Source organism: Camelus bactrianus, chromosome 9 (genome assembly GCF_048773025.1).
Source record: "Camelus bactrianus isolate YW-2024 breed Bactrian camel chromosome 9, ASM4877302v1, whole genome shotgun sequence".
Classification (NCBI taxonomy): domain Eukaryota; kingdom Metazoa; phylum Chordata; class Mammalia; order Artiodactyla; family Camelidae; genus Camelus; species Camelus bactrianus.
Genome location: NC_133547.1, coordinates 12,107,291 through 12,130,696, shown reverse-complemented (window position 1 = coordinate 12,130,696; position 23,406 = coordinate 12,107,291). Strand labels below are relative to the sequence as shown.

The window sequence follows — 23,406 nt, the reverse complement described above, 5'->3', positions numbered from 1 at the left end:
TAAACGATTTAAGGGCTTGGCACACAGTAAGCACTGACTAAATGTTAGCTTTTTTTTTTTTTTTTATTCCCCACCTCTAAGTCTCTCAGAGGCTGGAAATTGTGCAAATCTCCCTGGTCCCAGGTAGCCATCCTGCCTTCAGTGTCACTTAAGAGTCCTTACACTGTAATCTAGGTCACCCCCCCAAGACACACGGACACACACAGAGGTCAGCAGAGCCGCCTCAGACACAGAAAAAAGTTTAATTCTCCTGCGGCGGAGGATCCCCGGCTCCTGTAGGGAGGGGGATTTGGTTTTGGATTTTGTTCATGTGGGGATTTATCTGAGGGAAAGAGGAAGGAATAGGGGAGAGTCTGGTCCTTCCAGTGGGACCCGCCCCGGAGAATGTGTACTGGGAAGAGATAATCTGGAGACAAGAAAACTGGACGAAATACAGGAGGGCAGAAGAAGAGACAACATGGGACAGAGAAGAGAGACAAACAGAGAAGGACAGAAGACAGAAGACAGAGGGCGGGACTGAGACAAACGACGGGAACAGAGAAAGGGGGGACCCCAAGCCAGACCCGACGGGACCAGGGAGTAGAATGGGTTGGGGGTGGGGGCTTTGGAGGCCGCCGCGGGACAGAGTAAGATCTAGTCCAGCCAGATACAAGAAATGGGCCCCTCGCCCCTGCCCCGGGTCCCGGGCGGGGGAAGGGGGCTCGTGTCTCAGTGCTGCAGTGTGGGGGGCCCTGCCCCTCCCCGCGCTTCGCTGTGTAAGGCACCGGCTCCAGCGAGGTCCGCGAGCGCGCGGGGGGAGGGGCAGGAGAGGGGCTTAGAGTCCGTGGGGGAGGGGAGCCCGGCTGCCCGCCCTCAGACCCCCCTGGGCGCGGGGGCGTGGCCTCGAGCCGCAGCCCCCAGGAGCCCACCCACTCCAGGGAGGAGAAGCGCGTCTCCCCTCCGGTCCGCTGTCTTGGCTCGGCGCTTTCTCCCCCGAGTCCTGCCCCGGCGTCCGGGTGGCTGGGCGCTTGTCCGCGGCACACAGGCCTCCCGGCGCCCGCCTGCCGCTCACACGGTACTCTCCAGCATCCACTCGGTGCTGGTAAAGGCCAGCCGTGCCCTGGCAGAGCCCAGCCCCAGGTCTCCGTCCTCCCCGGCCGCGCCCCCTCCAGCCCCGTCCAGGTGCGGCGTGGACCGGTGGCGCTTTGTCCGCCGGGCGCGGCGCGGGTAACTGTGGCTCTGGAAGAGCGCCCCGTAGTCCCCATCGAACGAATAGCGCTGCTGTGGCCTCGGCCGAGCCGGAGCTCCCCCAGGAACCAGAGCTAAAGTTGGGGGGGCCGCAGCCGGCGGTCCCAGGGCCCCGGAACGGCTCCTCCGAGGGCCTGAGGCGGACAGGGACTCCTCCCCGGAGGTTTCCTCGGATGGCAGCAGGCACAGCGAGGTGGCTGAACCGCCCAAGGAGCGTCCAAGGAGCGCCTCCGGCTCCTCGGAAGCCATCTCGGCTGCCGTGGCTTTCGCCTCGACAGCCACGGACCCAGTAGCTGGAGACGCCACCTCACGCAGCGCCTCGTAGCGGTCTTGCGGGGGCGGGGCCTGCGGCGCGCCTGCACCGTTGGTCTGCGAGCACACATGGCTGACCCGCGGAGGCGACCTGCTGGTGCCCTTGACTCGGCGGCTATCCCCATCGCCGTAGACCTTGTAGCGGATCATGAGCAGAACGATGAAAACGAGGACAGAGGCGACGATGACGCCCCCAATGGCGATGATCATGGTGCCGCCCAAGAAATGGGCCCTCAGTGGGCGGCAGGGCGCTGGATCCCCAGCGGTGGTAAACTGCACGCAGCCCACCACTCGAGTGGCCGGCAGCGCCGTGGCCCCATCGTCGTAAACGGCCAGCACGCACAGGTCATAGGCGCGACCAGCTGCTAGATCATTCACCAGGAAGGTCTGGCTGGTGGATGGGATCATCCTGTGGGAGGGGGGCAGGATCAGTGAGGGGTTAGCTCCACTCTGAACCACGCCGCTTCACTTGCATGTCCCACCTGTGGGCACCAAACCATGCACCCCTTCCAGTGTCTCACCCTCTACTGGCACAGCAGCAGCCATTCAAGCAACAAATTCCTACCCTCGCAGGACCATTGCTAAGGCCATGCCCCCTTACCTGCCTGCCCCACTCCCACTCAAGTGGACACTGAGGCCAACTCACACCCCCTGTCTTACCCTACTGGACCAATGGATGCTCTTCTAGTTCCTCTCTTCTACATATTCCTGCCCTTTCTGGGAAACCGTGATACAGACCACTCCCCCTCATCTGCATAGTCCACCTTTAGGTCTACACATCTTCCAGCTCCATCTATCTTCTGAGACAATTTCCAAGCCTCACAGCTACGTATTCCCGGCCGCTAAGTGTCCAAGGCTAAAGGCCACTTCCCTTCTGATTAACAGGTGCCTTCCAAGCCACACCCCACAATAGCCCACTGGAGATGGTTCCCCTACTGTGTCTAAGACCATGTCCCATCTTTGCATGTCTTGCTCCCTATCCAGGTATCAGAGGCAACCACTCTATGTGCACACCCTGCCCTATACTGCCTGAAGTCACTAAGTCATGTCCCCAGGTAAGATTCAGCCATAATTGGGGCAACTGTAGCCGAGAAAGCATGCTTCTGTCTTGCTGTGTGTCCCTGCCCTCTAATGAGCAGTAGTGTAAAGAAGTGGTTAATTAAACTGCTAAAATCTGAGAGCCACAATACCAGGGTTTGAGTTTCTCCTCTGTCACTTGCTAGCTCTGTGACCTCAAGCAAGTTTCTTAACCTCTCTGTGTCTCATCTCCCCCAAGTGGGGGTATTAAGAATTCCTATACCATAGAGATGGTGTGAAGTATGAATGCCTTAACATCCCCAAAGCCTGGTACTTAATAATTTCATTAGTAGCTTGCATCCCACCTGATGCTGGCCAGCAACCCTTGCCGTGGCTCACAGTCTACCGCCAGTTGCGCTCCTCCCCATCTATAAGACCGCTCCCATGAGGCCTTGCCCCTCTTCTGTTAGGCACATCCCTTCCATGTCCAGCCTCGGCTAAGCTGGGACTGCCACAGCCACATGGATTTGCATGCACTCAACCTCACAAGCTCTCCTCTCCTACAAAGCTCTCCTCTCCTACAAAGCTCTCCTTTCCTACAAAGCTCTTTAGTGGGTCACCAGAGACAGGAACCACCTCCTCATCTGTGTGGGGAACAGGCAGCAGAAGCGCCACCTCCTCTGAAAGGCCACAACCCCATCTCCGCAGGCCTCTTACCTCTCAGAAGCATCACCTTCCCTCCAGCCAGGCCACCTTTTGATCCTGAAGCCCACCTCAGTTCCCCCATCTCCAGAAGGCTCCCCCACCACCCAGAGCTACCCTCCCATCAAAAGACTGAGAGGGCCCCACACTGTCATAAAGGCCCACCCACCTCTCCAAGGCTCCCCCTGCCCCCTGCCTGCCATTTCACAGGTCACTGCCCCTGCCCCATCCAACCTTGAGCCTCTGGTTGTAAGTCTTCCTCTTCCTCTCATCTCCCCTCTCAAAGAGCCTTGCATTCCTCTTGCTCCTTCCTCCCAAATAACCAGTAGCTAGGGACTCCCCCCTTTCAAGGACAGAGGCTGGCTCCTTAAGAAAGCTTGAGCCCCTGTGTCTCTAATTGGCTGCAAGACCCAAGCAAGCAGCAGAGCAGGCTTCTGGTTGGATGTCACCTCCGCCCATGGCAGCGGTGAGGAAGTTAACCCCCACAGTGCCATAGCACAGAAATCTGCAGTGAGGGACAGAGGACTGGAACTGTGGCCCTACAGGGAAGGAAAGGGTCTGTTGCCCAGCTGGGGACAGAAGGCCATCAACATCTGCATACGTGCATGGTCCAGGGGGCCCGTGAACCTCCCTCAACCCCACCATGTAGTGACCATGGGCTAGAGAGAGAAGGAAAAAGAGAAACAGAGAAGTGGAGAATCATAGAAACCAAGAGCTATTTACAGGAATGTATTATCCATCTCCCCGAACCCCTGTCTGGCAAACAAGAGGTGCTTGATAAATGAGTGTTCAACATAAAAAGGGCAGATTAGGGATTAGAAGGGTAAGGGCTGGAATCTGGCTCTGCCTCTTTCTGTGTGACCTTGAGATAGTGACTTCCCCCAGTGAACCTCAGTTTCCCTGTCTTTAAAATGAAAGTGGGAGGATCATCGCTGCTTCACAGCAGAGTTGGGAAGATTGAATGCAGTAGCATCCTTGATAGTACCTTATAAAAGGTTTTGTTCATTTGTTTGCCCTAATATCTGTAGGACCGGGCAGTGTCTGATCCATCTCGGTAGGCCCAGGGCCCAGCATGACAGCTGGCATGCAGTGGACACTTCTTCAGTGTTTGGTGACCAGATTGGAAAAGAGAAGAAAATGAAGATGACAGAGACAAGAGAAAAGAGGCACTCACTCATTCAACCCACAGGAGGAAAGTGCCTACAGTGTGGCAGGACCATGGCAAAGAGAACACTGGGCAAGGTGAAGATGAAGGCCAAGAGGCAGGCTTCTTGGTGGAGGTCTGAGCATCCCCAAGAGCTGGGGTTCCCCACTGTGGGGAAATGGCTCCACCCCCTCAGACACTCCCAGATGAAGTCAAACAGGATTAAGCATTCAGCAGGCACTATACCATGTGCACAAGGGAAGCAGAGCCAGGAAGGAGAGACTTCCACAGAGCCCACAAACACCTATCAATGGCCCACTGTGCCAAAAACTCAAAAACTACCAAGACAGAGCAACACTGCAAGGCCAAGGCAGTACTTCATCGTGTTCTACCTGCCTCCCCAGTCTGGGCTCTGAGCTCCCTGAGGGCAGGGTCTGGTCTCTGCCTCTCTCTGTGCCTCCAGCGCCCAGCTCAGGGCTTAGCACAGAGCAGGGGCTTAGTGCCTCATGAGAGCAGTTGGGAGAGAAGGTACAGATAGAAAGACAGAGACAGAGCTGAAAGCAAGAGAATAACAGAGGTGATGGGAGAAAGTAACTCTTTAATGTCTGTCTACATCATCCAACGGCTTCTAACCCAATGGATGGTGGAAATAACTTAGATTTATGTACTTTTCTCATACTTTTCTATTTCTATAATGTACCCAACGTGATGGTACAGTAAGTAGCATTGGTATATAATTTCAAAATATAAATGTAACTATAAATATATATGTGTGTGAGTATATTTCATGCTCCAGAATGTTCAGCTGACAAGGCACACAAGCAAACCCCTTTGGCGAGCAGGGATGCAGACAGTGAGCCCCATGAGAGCAGGGATCGTGCTGTGCGCATTCACTGCTGTAAGTCCAGTGCCCAGCCCTGGTCTGGCTTGTGTGGGCTCTCAGCGAAGATTTGCAAACTGCATGAAAAACAAAGACAGACAGAAGTAGGAGATAGGGCAAATGAGAGCTGGAGACAACTCTGTGTGCCCACCTAGAACCTCAGCTGAGCAAGACCTAGGAAGTGGGCAGATGGGAGGGAGGGCCCTGGGGTTGAGGGGAGGTCCTGAGGCTGCAACACCCACCTGTAGACAAGGGAGTCATCTGCAGAGCTGTTGTATTGGACCTGGTACATGCGGATGCCTGGCACAGGCCTCTGGGCTGGCCAGCGGATGAGCACAGAGTTGGAGGTGAGCTCCGCCGCCACTAGCCGGCGCTCAGCCGCCGATTCGTTGGCACCAGGTCGGCCGGGTGTGGCGATGTCTGAGGAACCAGGCTCAGTGAGAGGTGGCGGGGCGGCAGGTGGGGGTGCCATCAGAGGCAGCGGCACCACGCACACCTCTACCGGTGCCGTGGCTTCCCCGGCGGCATTGGAGGCGATGCAAGTGAAGGTGCCACTGTCCCGCAAAGTGGTGATGGTTACATCCAGCGTCCCATCCCCCCGGACCCGGGTCCGGCTCGAGTTCCCCAGCAACCGCCCATCAGGTGCCACCCAGTGCACCACTGGCTCAGGGTCACCCACAGCGCGGCACCGCAGGCTGACCGCCTGGCCCTCCACCACCAGGGCCCGGCCACCTGCCTGCCGTGTGATTAACGGAGGTTCACACAGGAATTCCTCCTCGGGGATGGACCAGAAGTAGCGGTCGGTGAGGTGCTCAGGAGTGGCGCATGTCTCCAGGTCGTCCTCTCTTGTCAACCGCCGCAGCCAGAGCAGCTCGCAGTTGCAATGCAAGGGGTTGCCACCGAAGCTGACCGTGAGGGGCGTGGGCGGCTTTGGCCCAGGACCTTGGGACCTCAGGAAGAGCCCGTCGGGGGGCAGTTTATGCAGACGGTTGGAGGTCATGTCCAGGCGAACCAGTTTGTGAAGCTGCACAAAGGTGCCTTCGGCTATGTGGTCGATGAGGTTGTGGTCCAGCGTGAGCGTGTTCAGGTTCACCATCTGGCCTACCGCCTCCCACGGTAGGGCCTCCAGATTGTTGTAGGACAGATCCAGATCCTCCACGGTGGACAGGAAGGCGTCGAAGGCGGCCGACTCCACCCGGCGGATCTGGTTGTTGCCGAGGATCAGGTGGCGGAGGTTGCCCAAGCCGCGGAGCTGGTCGCCTCGGACCTCCGCCAGGCGGTTGCTGTCTAGGTGCAGGGCGCGGAGGGCGCGGAGGTCGGCAAAGGCGCCGGCCGCCACTTGGCCGATGGTGTTTCGGGAGAGGGTGAGGTGCACCAGGCTGGTCATGTTGGCGAAGTCTCGGCGGCGGACGGCGGCGATGAAGTTGTCGGTGAGCCGCAGCTCCACCACGCGCCGGTCGATAGCAGGAGGTACAAAGAGCAGGCCGGTCTTGGCGCACAGCATGGTCAGCGTGGGCGCCACGTTCTGGCAGATGCAGCGGCCCGGGCAGGGCTGGCCTCGAGATGCCCCCGCCCAGAGGAGCAGCAGAAAGGGCAGAGCAGCAGGTGGCAGCGAGAAAAGCGCCGAGGAGAAGGGGCCTGGAGCCATGGTGCAGGCGGAAGGCAGGAGGAGTGGGAGGTGAGATCTGCAAGGGAAGATTAGTTATCCAGGCAGAAGGCTTGCCCACCAGCCTGGCCACCCTGGGATGTCCTGCTAGGAGTCTGACCCAGATCCCACCCTTCCTGACAACCAGGTCCTGTGGAACAGTGACAAGCTTGATCATCAGCTAACATGCACTGGTTAATAGATGACAGCATTTCCATGCTGGTTGGTAAATTACCACTGCCCCACCTCTGAGGGTCCTACCCCCACCCTGCCCCTCTTTCAGGAGCTCCCAGACCTCTCATAGTCTCCCAACCAGAGGGATGACATCTGGCCCAGCCTAGGCCTTTTAGGACCCACTAAATATTTTGAAAAGTCACTGCTGACAAGGGTTTAAAGTCATGGATTTCAAAGCCATACCCCCTGGATTCAAATTCCAGCTCTGACACTTACTAGCTGTGTGACCTCGGGCAAGTGTCTGAACCTCTCTGAATCTCGGTTTCTTCATCTGTAAAATGGAGATAAAAACAGGCCTTACTTCTGTGGGGATGAAATGGATGAATGGGCATGGTGTACTCAGAACAGTGCCTGGCACATAAAATGTGTTCAATATATGTTAGTATGTAATTATTATCATCATCATTGAGTGTCTGATATATGACAGGCATAGAAATGTGCACTATTATTAAGAACAAGGGCTTTGAAATCCAACAGACTCAGGTTCAAGTCCTGCCTCCCCCAACTTGCTAGCTCTGTGACCTCAAACCAATGATTTCCCCTAACTAGGCCATAATTTCCCGATTTTTAAAATGGTATGATAATTGTACCATCTTCATTGGGTTGTTGCAAGGGTTCAGTGAACTCATTCATGGGGGTCACTGAGCATAGGGCCTAGCACACAGTAAGCATTCAATAAATGTTAAGGGTAACACCCCTCCACCATTGGCAGTGGCAGAGGGGGTCTGAGGGTGGGAGGGGCTGAGGAAAACACATCGGTCTCCCTGCTCAGTCTTGGGAAGTCCTTCTCTGAGCCTGGTTTCATCCTGGGCTCTGCTGAGCTCCCAAGCAGGGGGCAGAATTTTGTGTTCACATTAATGGGCACACACAAGGCCCCATATATGCCTACACACACACACACACACACACACACTCACGCTATGCCTCTGCTCTAGGCAAAACCTTCCGGCAGGGATTCCCCCTGCAGCAGCTGCAGCCCACGACGTGTCAGCTCACATCACAACACGGGGTGGGTGGGGGGTGAAGAGGAAAGGATGGGAAGGGGGCGTCCCTGAAACTGTTTTCACCCCACCCCACGCCCCAGTCCCTGCTGGCCCACCTCCCAGGAATCTGCAGTTTAGCGCTGTGGCCTGATGTGGCCTGATGTGGCCCTGATCCTTCAGCCCATGGGAAGGGGGACTTTGGACACAGAAGGAGGGACCAAGAGAGTCAGAGAGAAGGGGGTGGGTATAGCTCAGTGGCAAAGTGCATGCTTAGCATGTACGAGGTTCTGGGTTCAATCCCCAGCACCCCCAAAGAAAAACTTTTTTTAAAGAGAGAGTTGGAGAGAGGTGAAGAGACAGGGAGGGAGAGATAGACTGGCAGAAACACATACAGATTCAGAGAGAGACAGACAAAAAGAAAGAATCTGAAAGAAAGAGGAAGAGATAGGGAGCAAAAAAGAGAGACAGAAAAACTGAGTGGAGGAGACACACAGAAAAGAGAGATGGAGACAGTTGGAGAGGGGGAGAGATAGGAAGAGAGAATATGTGTGCTAGAGACAGACAAAGACAGAGGAAGAAAGAGAGAGAGAGATTGAAGGAGACAGTGATGGGTCTTGAAGAGAGAAAAAGAGGCAGGGTCAGGGCATCCCACCATCTCTGAGGCCCCTCGCTCACTTGTCTTGCACTCCCTCTGGGGCACTGGTCTACCTGGGACAGAAAACCCTGGCCTGGGAAGTGATGCTCCTGAGTTAGGAGGCCCAGCTCTGCACCTGCTTGGCTGAAGGGTCTCCAGACTGTGATCTATGAAACAGGAAGTCCAGAGCCCCGCCTCCCACAGCTGGGGTGAGACTCAAGTTGAAATAGTAACAATAACAATGAAAATATATTGTGGGACAGAATCTGGACCCCACTGCTCAGGTTCAAACCCCACTTCCCTGCTGCATGACTTCAGTCAGGTAACTTCCTCTCTTTGTGCCTCAGTGTGTTCATCTGTGAAATGGGGGATGATAACACCTACCTCATGGGGGTATTGTGAGCATTAAATGAGATAATACAGGGACATGTTTAGAGTAATGCTGACAGAGTAAACACTGCATAAATGTTAGCTGCTATTAGCATTAAATTATCATTTTCTCTGGCTCTCTCTCAGCCATTAGCAGGTCCAACTATCAGGAAATTTTCCCACACACATGCACATACACACCCAAAATGGTAAACCACATCCATGCCACTCTCCAGATACAGAGTCATTTCATGTCAGGAAACTATCTTACATCTTTACTGATAGAAGGAAACTTCCCTTTCCCGACCACCTTACCAGCCCGAAAGGGGGTGCCTTGAGGGCTGAGACCCCAACCTACCACCCATGCCCAGGCTTCATGAGTCCTTCCTCAGACATGATGCTCCTGACCTTGTCACCAACCCCCCAGCCTGGGGGGCACCTGGCCCCTCAGGACACTGCCATACCCTCCACTGAAATCCATGTAAGACAGGGCTCCAGGCCTCCAGCGGGCTCAGAACAAGCCCAGTCACTCCACATCCCTCTCCCCAGCCTGAGGGGCCCCACTCACCTCTCTTCAGGGAGTCAGGGCCTGGGCCAGAACCTGCAAAGGAACAAAACCACACTGTTAGCATCCTTCTGGCTCCTCTCTAGAGACCTGCCGTAGAGACCATCTCAGCCAAGGAAGTCCCTGGTGTGATCACTCTCTCAACCCTGCTGCTTCAGGTTCTGCGTAGTCTCAGGTGGACCCAGGAAGTCACCTCTGGAAACAGAGGTGTCTGGGCCTCAAGATGGTTCACCCTCCAAAACCCAAGCGTCCAAGACTTTAGTCCTTTGTCCTCTGGGGGTTTAAGAAGCCAAGAACCTCACCCTCCTCCTCCCTCAGACTCAGGATTCCACGTCTCAGTTCCTTCCTCTCTTAAGAACCAGGAATCCAGCCCCCCAGCCTCTCCTTCAAACCCAGGATTCTTGGCTCCCAGCCTCCTCCTTCCAGAATCCACATCCCAGACCGCCAACTTCAAAGACCTGAACAGTACCAAGAGCTGGAGGAGGACCAGAGGTTCCCATCTTCACCATCACACCACTGTCACACCAACATGTGTGGACATGCCAAAACCCACATGGGCCCACAGCCTACGACTCCATATCTGGATTTCCATGGACACAGCGGCATGATCTGTATGCCCCTGACCCTCCATGGGCTCTTGACCCAGGATGTGGACACACTTGTGTCTATGAACCCCAGTATACCACAGGTCACACCACATAGGCCCCCATCTCACTGGGCCTAGAAGTGGGGTCAGCCTTGCACCAGGGACACAGGCACATGTGTGCAAATCACCCTGCCCACATATATTTGAACTTACACAACACCACTCCCCAAAGACCAACACTGATGCAGAAATGAACTCACAACACAGACACATACTCTCAAGGTTGACACACCTGCACACAACCACACATACAACACTGCCTTTTCCCTTGCACACTCACACACATACACACAACAGCGAAACCTATGTGCCCCCTTGCAGACAACCAGGTGCATGCACCTATAACAGATCTACTCTTGCACATTCACCAATACACACAGGCACACACACATAACAGATACTCACTCGCACAAAGATATACAGGTGCATGCTCTTAAATGCCAAACACACTCACACAACTTCACATATCCCCATGATGCATGGTCACAAAGCTGATACATTCCTACACCAACAGATGTACAAATGCACACACTAGCGGATACACACCTCACACACATACACAGAACCACAATGTGCACAGACATTTACAAGGCTGATACACACTCAGACACACAGGTACAAAAAGACCTACCTTTGCACAGACACTCAGAGATGTTCACTCATAGCAGACACATGCTCACACAACAGCCCTGTAAGGGATTTACACACTTAAAAATACACACAAAATATTGAACCACAGTGGCACAGTCAACAGATAGGGACAGAATCACACTCACACACAGTCATGGATACACATCCCTCCCAGCCCTGAGGCACCCCCGCCCCACCTACTTCCCAGGCCAAAGAAATCCTAACATCCCTTCCTTCCTCCCAACTCAGCCCCTTCCCCAGCCAGGTCAGAGTTCAGCAGGTCGAATCTCAGAAGCTTGGGGGCTTGAGTCCTAGAGCACCGGTCCTCTCACCAGCAGCCCAAAGGTCCCCCCGCCTGGCCATCTGGATGCAGGCAACTCTGGCCCCATCTGCAGAGATCTGGCCAGTGGGGGATTAGGGTGGGGTGGGTGGGGAAGGGCCCGGTCTGCGTCCCTTCCCTCGGGCCCATCTGTCCATCCCTCGGCCTCTCATCCCTCCATCTGTCCACCTACCGGCTGCCCATCCCCCCCCCCAGCCACCAGGAAGGGGAAGACATGGCCGTCTCCCCCAAGGACCGCCAAGGACCCCCCCCCCAGGTGACATGGACCGAGGGAGCAGCAAACTCCCTTCTCCCAAACCCACACAGAGGTCTGGCCACGCAAGGCACTGAGCCCCAGCCCCCGGCTGGTAACCTGACATGGACGCACAGACACACACCCTCTGAGACACACAACCCGCGCGCGCGCGCGCACACACACACATACATACACACACACACAAATGGACACTCGAGCGGGCACGCCCGGCTACAGAGACCCTCGGATGGACATCCAACCCGGACACAAACACCCAACGCAGCCGGCCGCGCGTACACACTCGCTGGGGGGGGGGGGGGGACCCACACCTGGGCACACAACCCACGCACACACACCTGCACGCAACCCCTCCGATGGGCGGGCGACAGCCCCCTAGACACACAGCCGGAGGGGCAGCCGCTCGGGGGTGGACACGCACGGCAGGACACAGCACCTCGGCTCGACACCCGGCACACACCCGGATGGCCACACAAGCAGAGCGCCGCACACGCCGGCGCCGGGCACACACAGGGCCGCGCGAGCGCACGCCGGGCCCGCCGCAGCGCCGCGGACACACACACACGCTCGCACGCTCACACCCGCGCTCACACCGGCGCCCCCGCCCGCCGCCTCCCCGGCCGCTGCGGGCCGCGCTCACCCAGCCCGAGGGGGCCCCGGGCCCGGCCCCGCCGCCGCCGCCGCCGCCGCCTCGCTCCGCGCCATGGTGGGGGGAGGGCCGGGGGAGGGGGCGCGGTGCCGCGGGGCCGCCTCCCTCCCGCCTCCCGCCCTCCCTCCCGAGTCGCCGCCGAGCTCCGCCCTCCGCGCCGCCTGCCACCCGAGCCCCGCCGCCACCACCGCCGCAAGGGGGGAGGGGGCGCCCACCGGAGTGGCCGGGCGGGACGGCCACGCGCCCCCGACCCCTGCCCTGGGGCCCACCGCAGACCCCTCTCCACTGCAGAGCCGCAGGCCCGCCCCCAACCCCTCCCCAGTCCCACCTCCAGCCCAGCATGCTTCCCGGGAGACCACCAGACCACGCCCCGACTGGCATGGGGACCCTTGAACCCCCAGTGGATCATGTACCGACCCCCAGGGGGACTCCAGACCATGCCTTACCTCCTTGGAGGACCCAGACCATGTTTCACAGCCACCCAGGACCACAAACCATGTCCTACTCTCCTTGGTGACCTCAGACTCTGCCCCACACTCATCAGGGATCCTAGACAGTACCCCCAAATCTAGGGGGACCCCAGACCATAACCCAGCATCCAAGGGGATGCAGAGCATTCCCATCAGAGACCCTAAATCATACCCAACATTCAGGTGGACCCAGACTACACACCATCCCGCAGGGACCTCAGATCATACCCCAACATCCAGAGAAGACCTGGACCATATGTCAACATCCAAGGAGATCCCAGATCATGCCTTACTCCCTTTGGGGACCCAAATATATAATGTTCTACAGCCACTCAGGACCACAAACCATATCCCACTCCTTCCTGTGGACCCTCTATGTCCTTCTACCCTCTAGGACCACAAACCATTCCCTGAGCCCCAATAGGGACTCCAAATCATGTCCAACTTCTCTGTGGCCCAAATATGTCCCTTATCATCATGGAAGACCCTAAACTTTCCTGATTACCCCCATTAGAACCCAGACTATCCTCCACTCCAAGGCACCCCTTGGTTTCCTGAACACCCACTTTGCCTTAGGTTTTTAATCATCCTCCCCACCAGTGTTGCCCATGAGGACCCTGTCTTCTCCCTGTTCCTGTTCTCTTTCTTGGACCCTGCAGTATCTTATCCCTCCTTGTTACTTCTGTGGAGCCCAGGATTCCTTGTTCCTTCCTTATTCAGACCCCTTTGCCCAACTCCTACTGAATATTGGTCCCCCAACCCCTCCCCAATCCGACTGAGTATCTCAGGCCTCCCTCCACCTCTTTTTGAAATATCCACTGTCCCCTAAACCCAGCAAGTCCTCCCCTCAGAATTTGTCTTTTTGCAATCCCCCAGGTCCCTGGCAGCCCAAACCCCTCCCATTTTGGATCCCACTGTGTTGAGGTCTTCTCCCATACCCCTTCCCTAAATTCTTCCTAGCCATGTCATCACACGAAGCCTGCCCTGCCCCCCAGATCAAGGGCACCTCTGCAGAACTTCCCTCTGGTGAACCACTCACAACCATTAGATACCCCATGGGACACTCACAGTCCCACCCCCCACCCCCACAGTCTCCATATTTCACCATCACCACCACCATCCAGGCACCATCCTCACCTCTCACCCTGGATCCTGGTGCTCCCTGCTGGGAGGTGGAGGTCCAGAGCTGGGAGGACCAATGTGGGAGAATAATAACAACAGCAGCAGAAGTGGGTCAGTGCCAGCACTACTAGGTACTAGGAATGGGTCTAAGGGCTTCACAGATAGGACTTCATTCACTCTTCACAGCTACCAGATAGGGAGGTCTCTTTACTATCACCATTTTACAGATGAAGACACTTGAGCCACAGAAAGGTTTAGTCACTTGCCTAAGGTCACTCAGATAGTAAATAGCAGAACAGGGTGGAGGTGAAGGGGATAGAGGGTGAGAGCAGGTCTGGGATGGATAGGAGTGGGAAAGAGCAGGATGAAGAGATAATAATAAGAGAGACAGAGGTACACAGAGGCAGAAAAACAAAAAGCCTGAGCCCAGGCAAAGTCAGCCTCGCTCCCAGAGTGCATCCAGCCTTGTGAGCTCTGGCCCCTGCCCACCTCTTGACCTCATCCCCAACCGTGCTGGTCTTCCAGCCTCAATAATGACTTTTTTAACCTTTTTTTCGGGGGGTAGTTAGGTTTATTTATTTATTTTTAGAGGAGGTACTGGGGACTGAACCCACGACCTTGTGCCTGCTAAGCATGCACTATACCATTTGAGATATACCCTCCCCCCAATAAATAATGACTTTTCTATTCCTCCAATGTTCCAGCCCCTGGGCCTTTGCACACTATCCCCCTTCCATGGCTGGTTCCTTCTTTTCATTCTAGTCTTGAATGTAATCTCTTTAGCGAGGCCTTCCTTTCTCATGACCAATTGATACCCGACCCCCAGCAACTGTCCTGATGTTGGCAAATTACTTTGAAATACTTTAAAAATCAAATGGATTCGTGAATGGGTAGATGGATGGCTAAATACCTGCCCTCACCCTCTTTCCCCTTCCCTTCCACTCTGCTCTGCCAAAACGTCAGTGGTAGAATCTAGGTGGTGGGCATAGGGGTGTTCACTGTAAAATTGTTTCAGTTTTGCCGCGTATTTGAAATTTTTCATAATAAACATTGACGGGAAAAAACCGGAGGACGCTTCCAGAGACCAAAGAGACCACTAAAAATAGCCCAAACAGGTCCCACCTTTTCTTTCCATTCCACCACTCATTTTATCTCCCTCATAGCCCTCATCACTCCTGGTAATGCTCTTGTTTGCTTGTTTGCTTACCTATTTATTGTTTCCTTATTTATTTATTTATTGCTTATTGTCTAGTCATTGAGATGTAAGCCACCGGAGGGAAGTGGCACGGGCACCAGTTTTCTCCAGCGTCCCAAAGAATAACTGGCACCCAGTAGGTGCTCAGTAAACATGTGTTCTTGAACATCTTTTAGGAGAGGACTTGGGAGCTTGGTCCACTGAAGACTCACTGCAGGGCGCACACTAAGGAATAAACATGCTCTCCCAGTCTGGGGTCACTAGAAGGGGAGGGGTATACCCCAGCAGCAGGGGAGTGCCCATGAGGTCGGGGAATGTGAGCTGGCCTGAAAACAGGGCATCAGCTGGAAGTAGATAGTGTGATTGTTTCTCTAGGGCCCTCTTCCTGACCCAAACCGGCTAGTAGAGATCCGTGACCAATCTCATTCTTTCACTGTTTAGGCCCCGCCCCTAGGCATAGGCTCCGCCCTGTCTCTAAGGCCCCACCTCATTGCAAAATATCTGCCCTATCTGACCTAAATAAATGACACTGACCCCTTAAGCCTGGGTCCCACCCTCCCTCGCAGCCTGAGCCCCACCCCTTTACCTTAGACACCACCCTAAAGTTTCCCCATCCCTGCCCCAAGTTCCATCCATCATCCCTAGCCCCACCCCTCCACCCTAGGCTCCACCCCCAAAGCATCCAGCCTAGGTTCTGGTCTTTCAAACCTAGTTTGGGTCCCCCATTCTTAGCTCCTCCCTAAAGTCCAGTCTTCACTTCTCTAACGGAAGTATTGCTCACATTCAAGTTTAGCAGGGAGGAGTGCCCCAGGGAAAGCCTAGGGAGTCTGGATCTGAGGAAACCTAGAGGGGAGGTTGGTGGAAAGGGAGGAGGTGGTTCCCAGTTTGTACCGCCCTTCAAAGGTGTGGTCCCAAACCCAAAGCCACGCCCTATGGTGCCCACTCTTCATTGTACAGCGTAATCTGTTCTGATCTCTCTGATTGGTCCCTCCACAAGCCCTCTAGTCAAACCTACTCTGCATTGGACTGCCCCTCAGAGTTACCCTCTCTGATTGGTCCCTGCTTTCCAAACTCCCTGCTCCTGATTGGGCAAATCCTTGTACATACCTCTTTCTGATTCGATTGTTTTCAATCTTGAACCTAGATGCAGACAGAAGTTCAACTGTGGTGTGGGGGGTGGGGTGATGGGGAGGAAAAGGAGAAAAGGACGCAGAGGAGAAGAGATCCCCTAAATCCCCTGCCTGAGAGAGGGAGTGGCCATTGACCACAGGATAGCCTTGGGTTAAAGTTCTTGTGTGGCTTTGGGCAACTATGACTTAATACCTGTAAAGTGCTTATAAAAGTACCTGGCACCTAGGAAGCCCTCAATCAGAGAGCTATTATTATCCATTTGATCGTGTAAGTTCATGACCTTGGACAAATCCTTTTGCCTCTCTGACCTCAGCAGACCAGGAGTTGCTTGACCTCTTCATTGAATGACCCCTCCTATCCCCTCTCAGGGAACAAGGCTGTGATCAGAGGTGGGTGTAGGGACATCCCTAGCAGAGAAACAGGGTGGGGGCATCCGCATGGGTGAAAGACAGGGGAGAGGAGCTCAACGCAACCTCTCCCCTCCCTGGGAAAATTAAGGGCAGTGGGGAATGCCTCTGTGGTCCAGTGTAGAATGATTCTATCCTGAATTTTTCATGCAAGGGCTTGTCCTGATTGGGGACAAGGGGACAAGGGATGGGACAGAGTGGGGTGATGAGGACATAGTGTGTTAAGGCCAGGAGGGCAGGGGAAGGCTTGGAACAAGGCTTGTGGACCCTCCCTGGAATGACAGGGCTGGGGAAGGGGAACCCTGGGCCCAAGGTCACTGTGTCATTGTTACCATGGCAACAGCCACCTCTCAGCAGGGAACCTGGAAAGGGGGATGGGGAGGGAGCTCCCAAGTCCCTGAATCTGGGGACAGAGAGGGAAATAGAGGCATGAAGGAGAAGCAGAGAGACAGAGTGATTCAACTCTGTAAAGACCTGCCCACCTCAGAATTGTCAGAGCCTGGTACACTGTGGGTGCTGAATAAATGTCCTTCAGAAACAGACAGAAAGCCTGACAGAGTCAAACACCCAGAGATGACAGAGAAAGAAAGAAGAATCTCCAGACGGGGCAGATAGGTGTCCCTTTCCTGCCTCCTCAACCTCAGACTGCTCAGGGGTCCACTGAGAGTCCTGGATCCTCTTCACCTTTCCCAAACCTGGGCCCTCAGTCCTACCGAACCACTCAAACCACACACCCCAGCAACTCCCCAGCCCATGAAGCTATTAGATTTGATCCTTCAACAATTTTTCTTCCTTAAAACGGGGGCTCACTGAGAGAATTAGCATAGGTGCAAGGTAATACCTGCCAGCCCCTAGAGGTGGAGTGGGAAGGGAAGAGGAGGCCAGATAAGCACTCTGCCTCCTTCACTCTCAGAGACCCAGGTGTCCTTCTTCCCCATGGGACTGGCCCCTCTACAGAACTAGATATTCCCCAATTCCTCCAGGTGACCCAGGCCTCCCCTATTTCCCTTAGGAAACCCTACAGACCCCTCCCTTTCTTTCAAAGAAACAGGTACTGTAGCCTCCTTTCCTCCCAGGTCTCAGCTGGCATCCACTGGATCTGCTTGCCCTCTACTGGCCCAAGGTTGGTACTGCAGGACTGCCACCTAGTGCCTCGAAGAGGAACAGAAGCCCAGCCAGAACTGAGGGTCTCTGAGTTCTTGCGTTTTAATTTCTTTAAGGTCTCAGATATTCAGGTCCTAGGGGTTCAAGACATCAGGTATTCAGGTCCCCAGCCCAGAGGCCAATGAAAGAAAGACAACTTTTCTTGGAACCAAGAGGTCAACGAAAGAAAGACAACTTTTCTTGGAGCCAGGCCTCGGTGAGGTCTTCAGTGGTGCGGATTTCAAACACCTGGGCAGAGAAAGCACTCAGTATTATGATTCACTCAGGAACTGAAACAGCCAGGACTCCGGCCCCCTCCATCCTCAGGCTCAGGAACCCAGATCTCTAGGCCCCTCCCCCTCAGACCAAGAGTCCTGGTCCCCAGCCATCTCCTCCCTCAGACTCAGAGCCCAAACCCTTAACCTCCTCCTCCATCAGACCCTCCTCATCGCCCCTACTCTCGACTTCCCCGCTCAGACCTAGGAGCCTAGACTCCCAGCTCCCTCCTCCCTCACTCTCAGTAGCCTCGGCCCCAGGCCCAGACCTTTGTGAGCTCTGCCGTCTGCACCAGCCTGTTTTTACTTCCTGCATACATCATCTGTTGTTCGGGCTTGCAGCCTGTGTGGCAAATAAGAGAAGGAAACATAACTGGGGGATGCCAGAGTGTTCTCTAAAGCCCTAGTAATGTCCTGCAGGCCCTGGAGTTTTCTGAGGGCCCCAGGAACTGTTCTAAGGAGGTCCCTAAAAGCTATATCCAGAGTCTCCAGATTTGTTTGGGTGTTTGAAGTTATTCTAGGGTCCCTGGAGATGGTTTGGGGGCCAGCAAGGGATTTCTAGGTAAAAGGAAGAGGTGGGTTTCCTTAGGTGCCTCAGGATTGAGGAGGATGGATGGGCTGGATGGGTGCACTCTTGAGGAATCTGAACCCTCACCTCCACCCCACTGCCCTCCCTGCACTCACACACCACACCCACCACACTCTCAGGCAGGACTCACCCACAACACACAGTCACCAGTCACATACATGCATACACACACGCCTGCATTCAAACACACACTGACACACCCACACACAGAATCCAAGACCCTCTTCTCAGGATGAGCAGAGCTGTGTCTCACCCACAGGGCTGGAGAAGATGAAACACAAGGGATAGGACACTCGGCCATCATCGTGCATGTATTTGTAGCTGTAAACCACGAACCTGCAGCAGTGAGAGGGAATTCAAACCCAGGACTTGGCCTGAGTCCACAACCTTGAAATCTTTCCTGAGTCTAAGAACCTACGGTTGGCAACTGAGACTCAGTGTACTGGCCTCAAACATAATAAATGATTTTTTAAAAATAATAATAATATACCAAAAATAATAATAATAGCAAATGCTAAATAGAATAACCATATGATCCAACAATTCCACTTCTGGGTATTTATCAAAGAAAATGAAAACAGTAATTTGAGAAAAGATATACATTCCCCCATGTTTATTGCAGCATTATCTATAATAGCCAAGAAATGGAAAAAACCTAAGTGTCCATTGATAGATGAATGGATAAAGAAGATATATTTATATATATTATATGTATATAATATGTATAATAGAATACTATTCAGTCATAAAAAGAATGAAATCTTACCATTTGCAATAAGGATGGACCTTGAGGTTATTATGTTAAAAAGTCAGAGAAAGATAAATACTTTATGATCTCATATGTCAAATTTAAAAAATAAAAACAGACAAACCACCAAGTTCATAGACACAGAGAACAGATTGGTGGTAGCCAGAGGTGGAGGGTGGGGTTGGGGGGTGGGTCAAATGGATGAAGGGCATCAAAAGGCACAAACCTCCAGTTATAAGGGAAATAATTCCTAAGGATCTAATGCCCAGCATCATAATTCTAGTTAATAATGCTATATTGTATATTTGAAAGCTGCTAAGAGAGTAGATCTTAAAAGCCCTCATCACAAGAAAAACAGAATTTTTTTGTAACTATGTATGGTGTTAATAGAGGCTTATTGACAGATGTTAACTAGGCTTATTGCGGTGAACATTTTGTAATACATACAAATATCAAATCATTATGTTGTACACTTAAAACTAATATAATGTTATATGTCAACTATACCTCAATTAAAAAATTTTAAGAAAAAATGGCTTAAGAAATAGACAACCCTACAATGTAGGTACTATTATTATTCCCATACTACAGATGGGAAAACTGAGGCTCAGAGAGGTGAAGTCACTCACCCAAGTTTCGATGGATAGAATCGACAATTTTTTTTGGCAGTGGGGAGGTAATTAGGTTTATTTAACTTCAGAGGCGGTACTGGTGATTGAACCCAGGACCCTGTGCATGCTAAACATGTGCTCTACCACTTGAGCTAGACCCTGTCCCCCTGTGGATAGATTTGAACCCAGGAAGTTCGGTGCTAGAGTGTAAGTGCTCAACAACTATGCTTTACTATCCAGTGCTCTAGAACCTGGGGCTGAGACCAGGGCCAGCTACACAATTTCCCAGGCCCAGTGCAAAATGAAAATGCAGGGCCTCTTGTTATAAAGGCAGGAGAAAGCCTTTTTACTTTCTTCTGCAGCCTCTCTCCCGACTGATCATGGTCTTTGAAAATTTGCTAGTTAAAGTCATGCTGTCTTGGGCATAGGGATACTCATGGGGCAGAAGTAGGGGGCAGTGGAGATGCTCATAGGTGCACCCTGGAAATTGTCATGAGGAGGGTGGGTGCCAACCCTGACCCTGACCTTCCCTGAATCTGCACTCAGGCCCCCTGCAGAGGGCAGCAGCCATCAACTGAGCAGCAGTGGGGGTGGGTACCTGAGAACCCACCAGGGCTGGAGGTGGGACACCATGTGAGCTGAAGGAGGCTCCAAGGCCCCGGCACATGTTCCACTGTCCCAGGACACAAAACTCAGATTCACAAATAAAACTATAAAAAATTTCAAGACAGCAGGCAACCACAGAGCATCAAGCCCCACTTTCAAGGCTCCCTTCTGGTTATGGGGCCCTGTGTGACCACACTTTTCAGACACCAGGGCACTTTTCAGTCCCAGCTGATCTAGACCCTGAGATTGAGGCTCGAAGTCCCAGGGCCCCAAAAATTCACCCCATTCGAGATGAAAAATCTAAACAGATCAATTTTCATTGAAGTGTCAAAAAGTTCCCGCACACACCAAAAGCACCAGACTCCCGTGGTTTCACACAGGATTCTCCCCAATCATTAAAGGTCAAGTAAATCTTTCGTTACTCAAAATATTCCCAAGCATTGAAAAATAAGGAAATTTGGTGGGGAGGGTATAGCTCAGTGGTAGAGCGCATGATTAGCATGTATGAGGTCCTGGGTTCAATCCCCAGAACCACCACTGAATAAATAAACAAACAAACAAACCTAATTATTTCCCCCCTCAAAAAAATTAAAAAAAACACACAAAAAGAAGGAAATTTTTACTTTTTAAAAAAAATGAAGCAAATGCATCATTGAGAACAAAACCTGGCAAAGTTTATACCAAAAAAGCAAACTTTAACATCACGTGATTATTAGTATAAAATTCTGCAATAAAATTTTAGTATACAACTATATACAAAACAGATAAACAACAAAGTCCTGCTGTATATATAGCACAGGGAACTATATTCAATACCTTGTAATAGCCTATAATGCAAAAGAATATGGAAAGAAATATATATAATTAAGAAACAAATATATATAAACGAATCATTATGCTGTACACCAGAAATTAACACAATATTGTAAATCGACTGTACTTTCATTAAAAAAATTAGCATACAAACCAAAAGTCCTGGGGTGTGAACTCTTGACCTCAAACACATAGCTCCTGAGCCCATGAATAGGACTGGACCCCAAGCAGTTCCTCGGTCTGTACCTCCATCATCACCCCTCTCCCCTTGCCTTACCGTCCCCTTCCTTCCCCCAGGATACCTGGGCTGTCTCTCAGGCAACTCCATTTTTAGCTCCTCTGGAGAAATGTTCTAGGGGTCGAGGCGAGGGGTGGGAAGGAGAGAAGAAAAGACTGCCATTAAATAAACACTTAACTGTGTGCCAAGGCACTGGTCCAAGAAACACACATGGATTAACCTATCAATCTCTCCCATAACCTTGTGGGGTAGGTCCTATTATTGTCCTCATTTTACTGGTGAGCAAACTGAGGCCCAGAGGTGTTAAGACACTTGCCCAAGGTTGCACAGATAGCAGCAGAGTTCACACTGGAATCTAGGTTCAAGTCATAACCACTTCACTACACATCCTTTCAGAGGCCCTGAGGGAACCCAACTCCTAGCCTGTCCCTCTTCCCAGTCAAATAGCCCCGGCCTCAGTCTTCATGGACTTCCTCCTAAATCCTTACCACACTATGAAGTAAGCCTTATTGTCATCCCCGTTACTGATAAAGACAGTGAGGCCAAGATAGTGTGAAGTCTACCCTTTATAAAGGATTTCTGCTAGCTTTTTGTAAATCTATCTCTTTCAAGGGCTAATAAAGAATCATCACCATCACTTTATTGAACATATGCTACATGCTAGGCCTTCTTCTAAACCCACTGTAAGGATTAAATCATTGAATCCACAGACAACCCAGAGAGGTAGGTACTGTTATCCCCATTTCACAGATGAGGAAACAGAGACCCATACAGTTGAGGTCTCTTGCCTAGGGTCACAGTTAAGCTGGGACTTGACCTCCAAGTCTTTCTGGCCCCTAGTGCCAGGCTTTTAGCACCAGTTCCCCCCAGCACTTCTTGGGGGTCCCAACCCCCCAGCCTCCTCACCTGAAATTCTTCCTCCAGCACCACCATCTGCCGGTCTTTATCGACCTTCACTGGGGAGGGATGGTACACAGGTGTTAGACACCCCTCCCACCCATCAATGACACTAGCCCAGCCCTCCATGCTTGTCCTCACCCCCCAGCCTTCCAGGGGGAAAGTGACACTCACTTATTATGGCTGCATTGTCTGTCTCTTTTCGGAAGCGGAATTTCCTCAGCTTTTCCTTTAGCTCAGGGTCCACCTCGCACACCACCAGGGAGTCGGACTGCCAGAGGAGCCCAACAAGATCTGAGTCGCCTGGCCTCAGTCCTGTCCTCTTCCCCAAACCTTAGTTTCTCCATCTACTAATGGAGGGTCCGAAAGCCTGTAGGCTGCCTTTGTGAACAGTAGGAAAAGATACCCTTTCCTCGGGGTGGATGCTCCTCCTTGCAGAGCAGAGGCTGGACTCAGCCTCTTTCAGCAGGAGACCCAGGGAAGGATCTGCTTGCCTGGGGTGAAACCCGGAACCACCCATCTCTTCCCCAGCCAGGACCTTTGCCGTAGTGGGGTCTCTCCCCAGCTCCTTACCTCCCTTCCACAGCCCGACTTTCACCCAGGCATCCTCCCAGCCCCAGACCCACTCCAGCCCCAGCTCTTCCCATTCAACCCCCGGCCCCCACCATGACTTTTCTATCCACAGGCCTCTTCTTTTCTCTGTTCCGCTGTCTTCTGGGGGGTGGCGACCAGGGTTCCGGGGGGTGGAGTGTGGGGTAGGGGAAAGGTTTCATCCCATACCACATCCTGTTTATGCCCATTCTGGGACAACTGTCACAGAGGGCTCCTCCCCCTCCTTCCTTCCCCTCATCTGCTAGGACCTCCCAGGCTTTGCAATCACCCAGACCAGGGTTCAAATGCTGCCTTGCTGTGTGGCCCTAGCTAAGTAACT

At 53.1% G+C, this 23,406-nt stretch overlaps 2 protein-coding genes across 6 annotated transcripts; both read right to left on the bottom strand.

The window, feature by feature from the left end:
- Positions 1-211: 211 nt before the first annotated feature.
- Positions 212-15,549, bottom strand: LRFN1 (leucine rich repeat and fibronectin type III domain containing 1). 3 transcript variants are annotated; one of them, XM_074369678.1, is made up of 5 exons: positions 13,838-15,549; positions 9,716-9,748; positions 7,378-7,432; positions 5,525-6,967; positions 212-1,948 (listed from the first exon to the last, which is right to left on the bottom strand). In XM_074369678.1, the coding sequence occupies exons 4-5, from the start codon at positions 6,928-6,930 to the stop codon at positions 1,048-1,050; spliced, it is 2,307 nt and encodes a 768-aa protein (XP_074225779.1). In that variant the 5' UTR covers positions 6,931-6,967; positions 7,378-7,432; positions 9,716-9,748; positions 13,838-15,549; the 3' UTR covers positions 212-1,047. The 3 variants fall into 3 exon arrangements, with proteins under 3 accessions (XP_074225779.1, XP_074225778.1, XP_074225780.1); XM_074369677.1 differs by lacking the exon at positions 13,838-15,549 and adding an exon at positions 12,222-12,319; XM_074369679.1 differs by lacking the exons at positions 7,378-7,432; positions 13,838-15,549 and adding an exon at positions 12,222-12,315.
- A 2,188-nt stretch (positions 15,550-17,737) lies between these two features.
- GMFG (glia maturation factor gamma) lies at positions 17,738-23,295 on the bottom strand. Of its 3 annotated transcripts, none has more exons than XM_010947222.3 (7): positions 23,141-23,295; positions 22,650-22,746; positions 22,485-22,534; positions 21,643-21,692; positions 18,816-18,898; positions 18,243-18,316; positions 17,738-17,947 (listed from the first exon to the last, which is right to left on the bottom strand). In XM_010947222.3, exons 1-7 carry the CDS (start codon positions 23,273-23,275, stop codon positions 17,876-17,878), a joined length of 561 nt encoding a protein of 186 aa, XP_010945524.3. In that variant the 5' UTR covers positions 23,276-23,295; the 3' UTR covers positions 17,738-17,875. The 3 variants fall into 3 exon arrangements, with proteins under 3 accessions (XP_010945524.3, XP_010945525.1, XP_045366820.1); XM_010947223.3 differs by having other exon boundaries at positions 23,049-23,146; XM_045510864.2 differs by lacking the exon at positions 22,650-22,746 and having other exon boundaries at positions 23,141-23,188.
- Between the last annotated feature and the right edge of the window lie 111 nt (positions 23,296-23,406).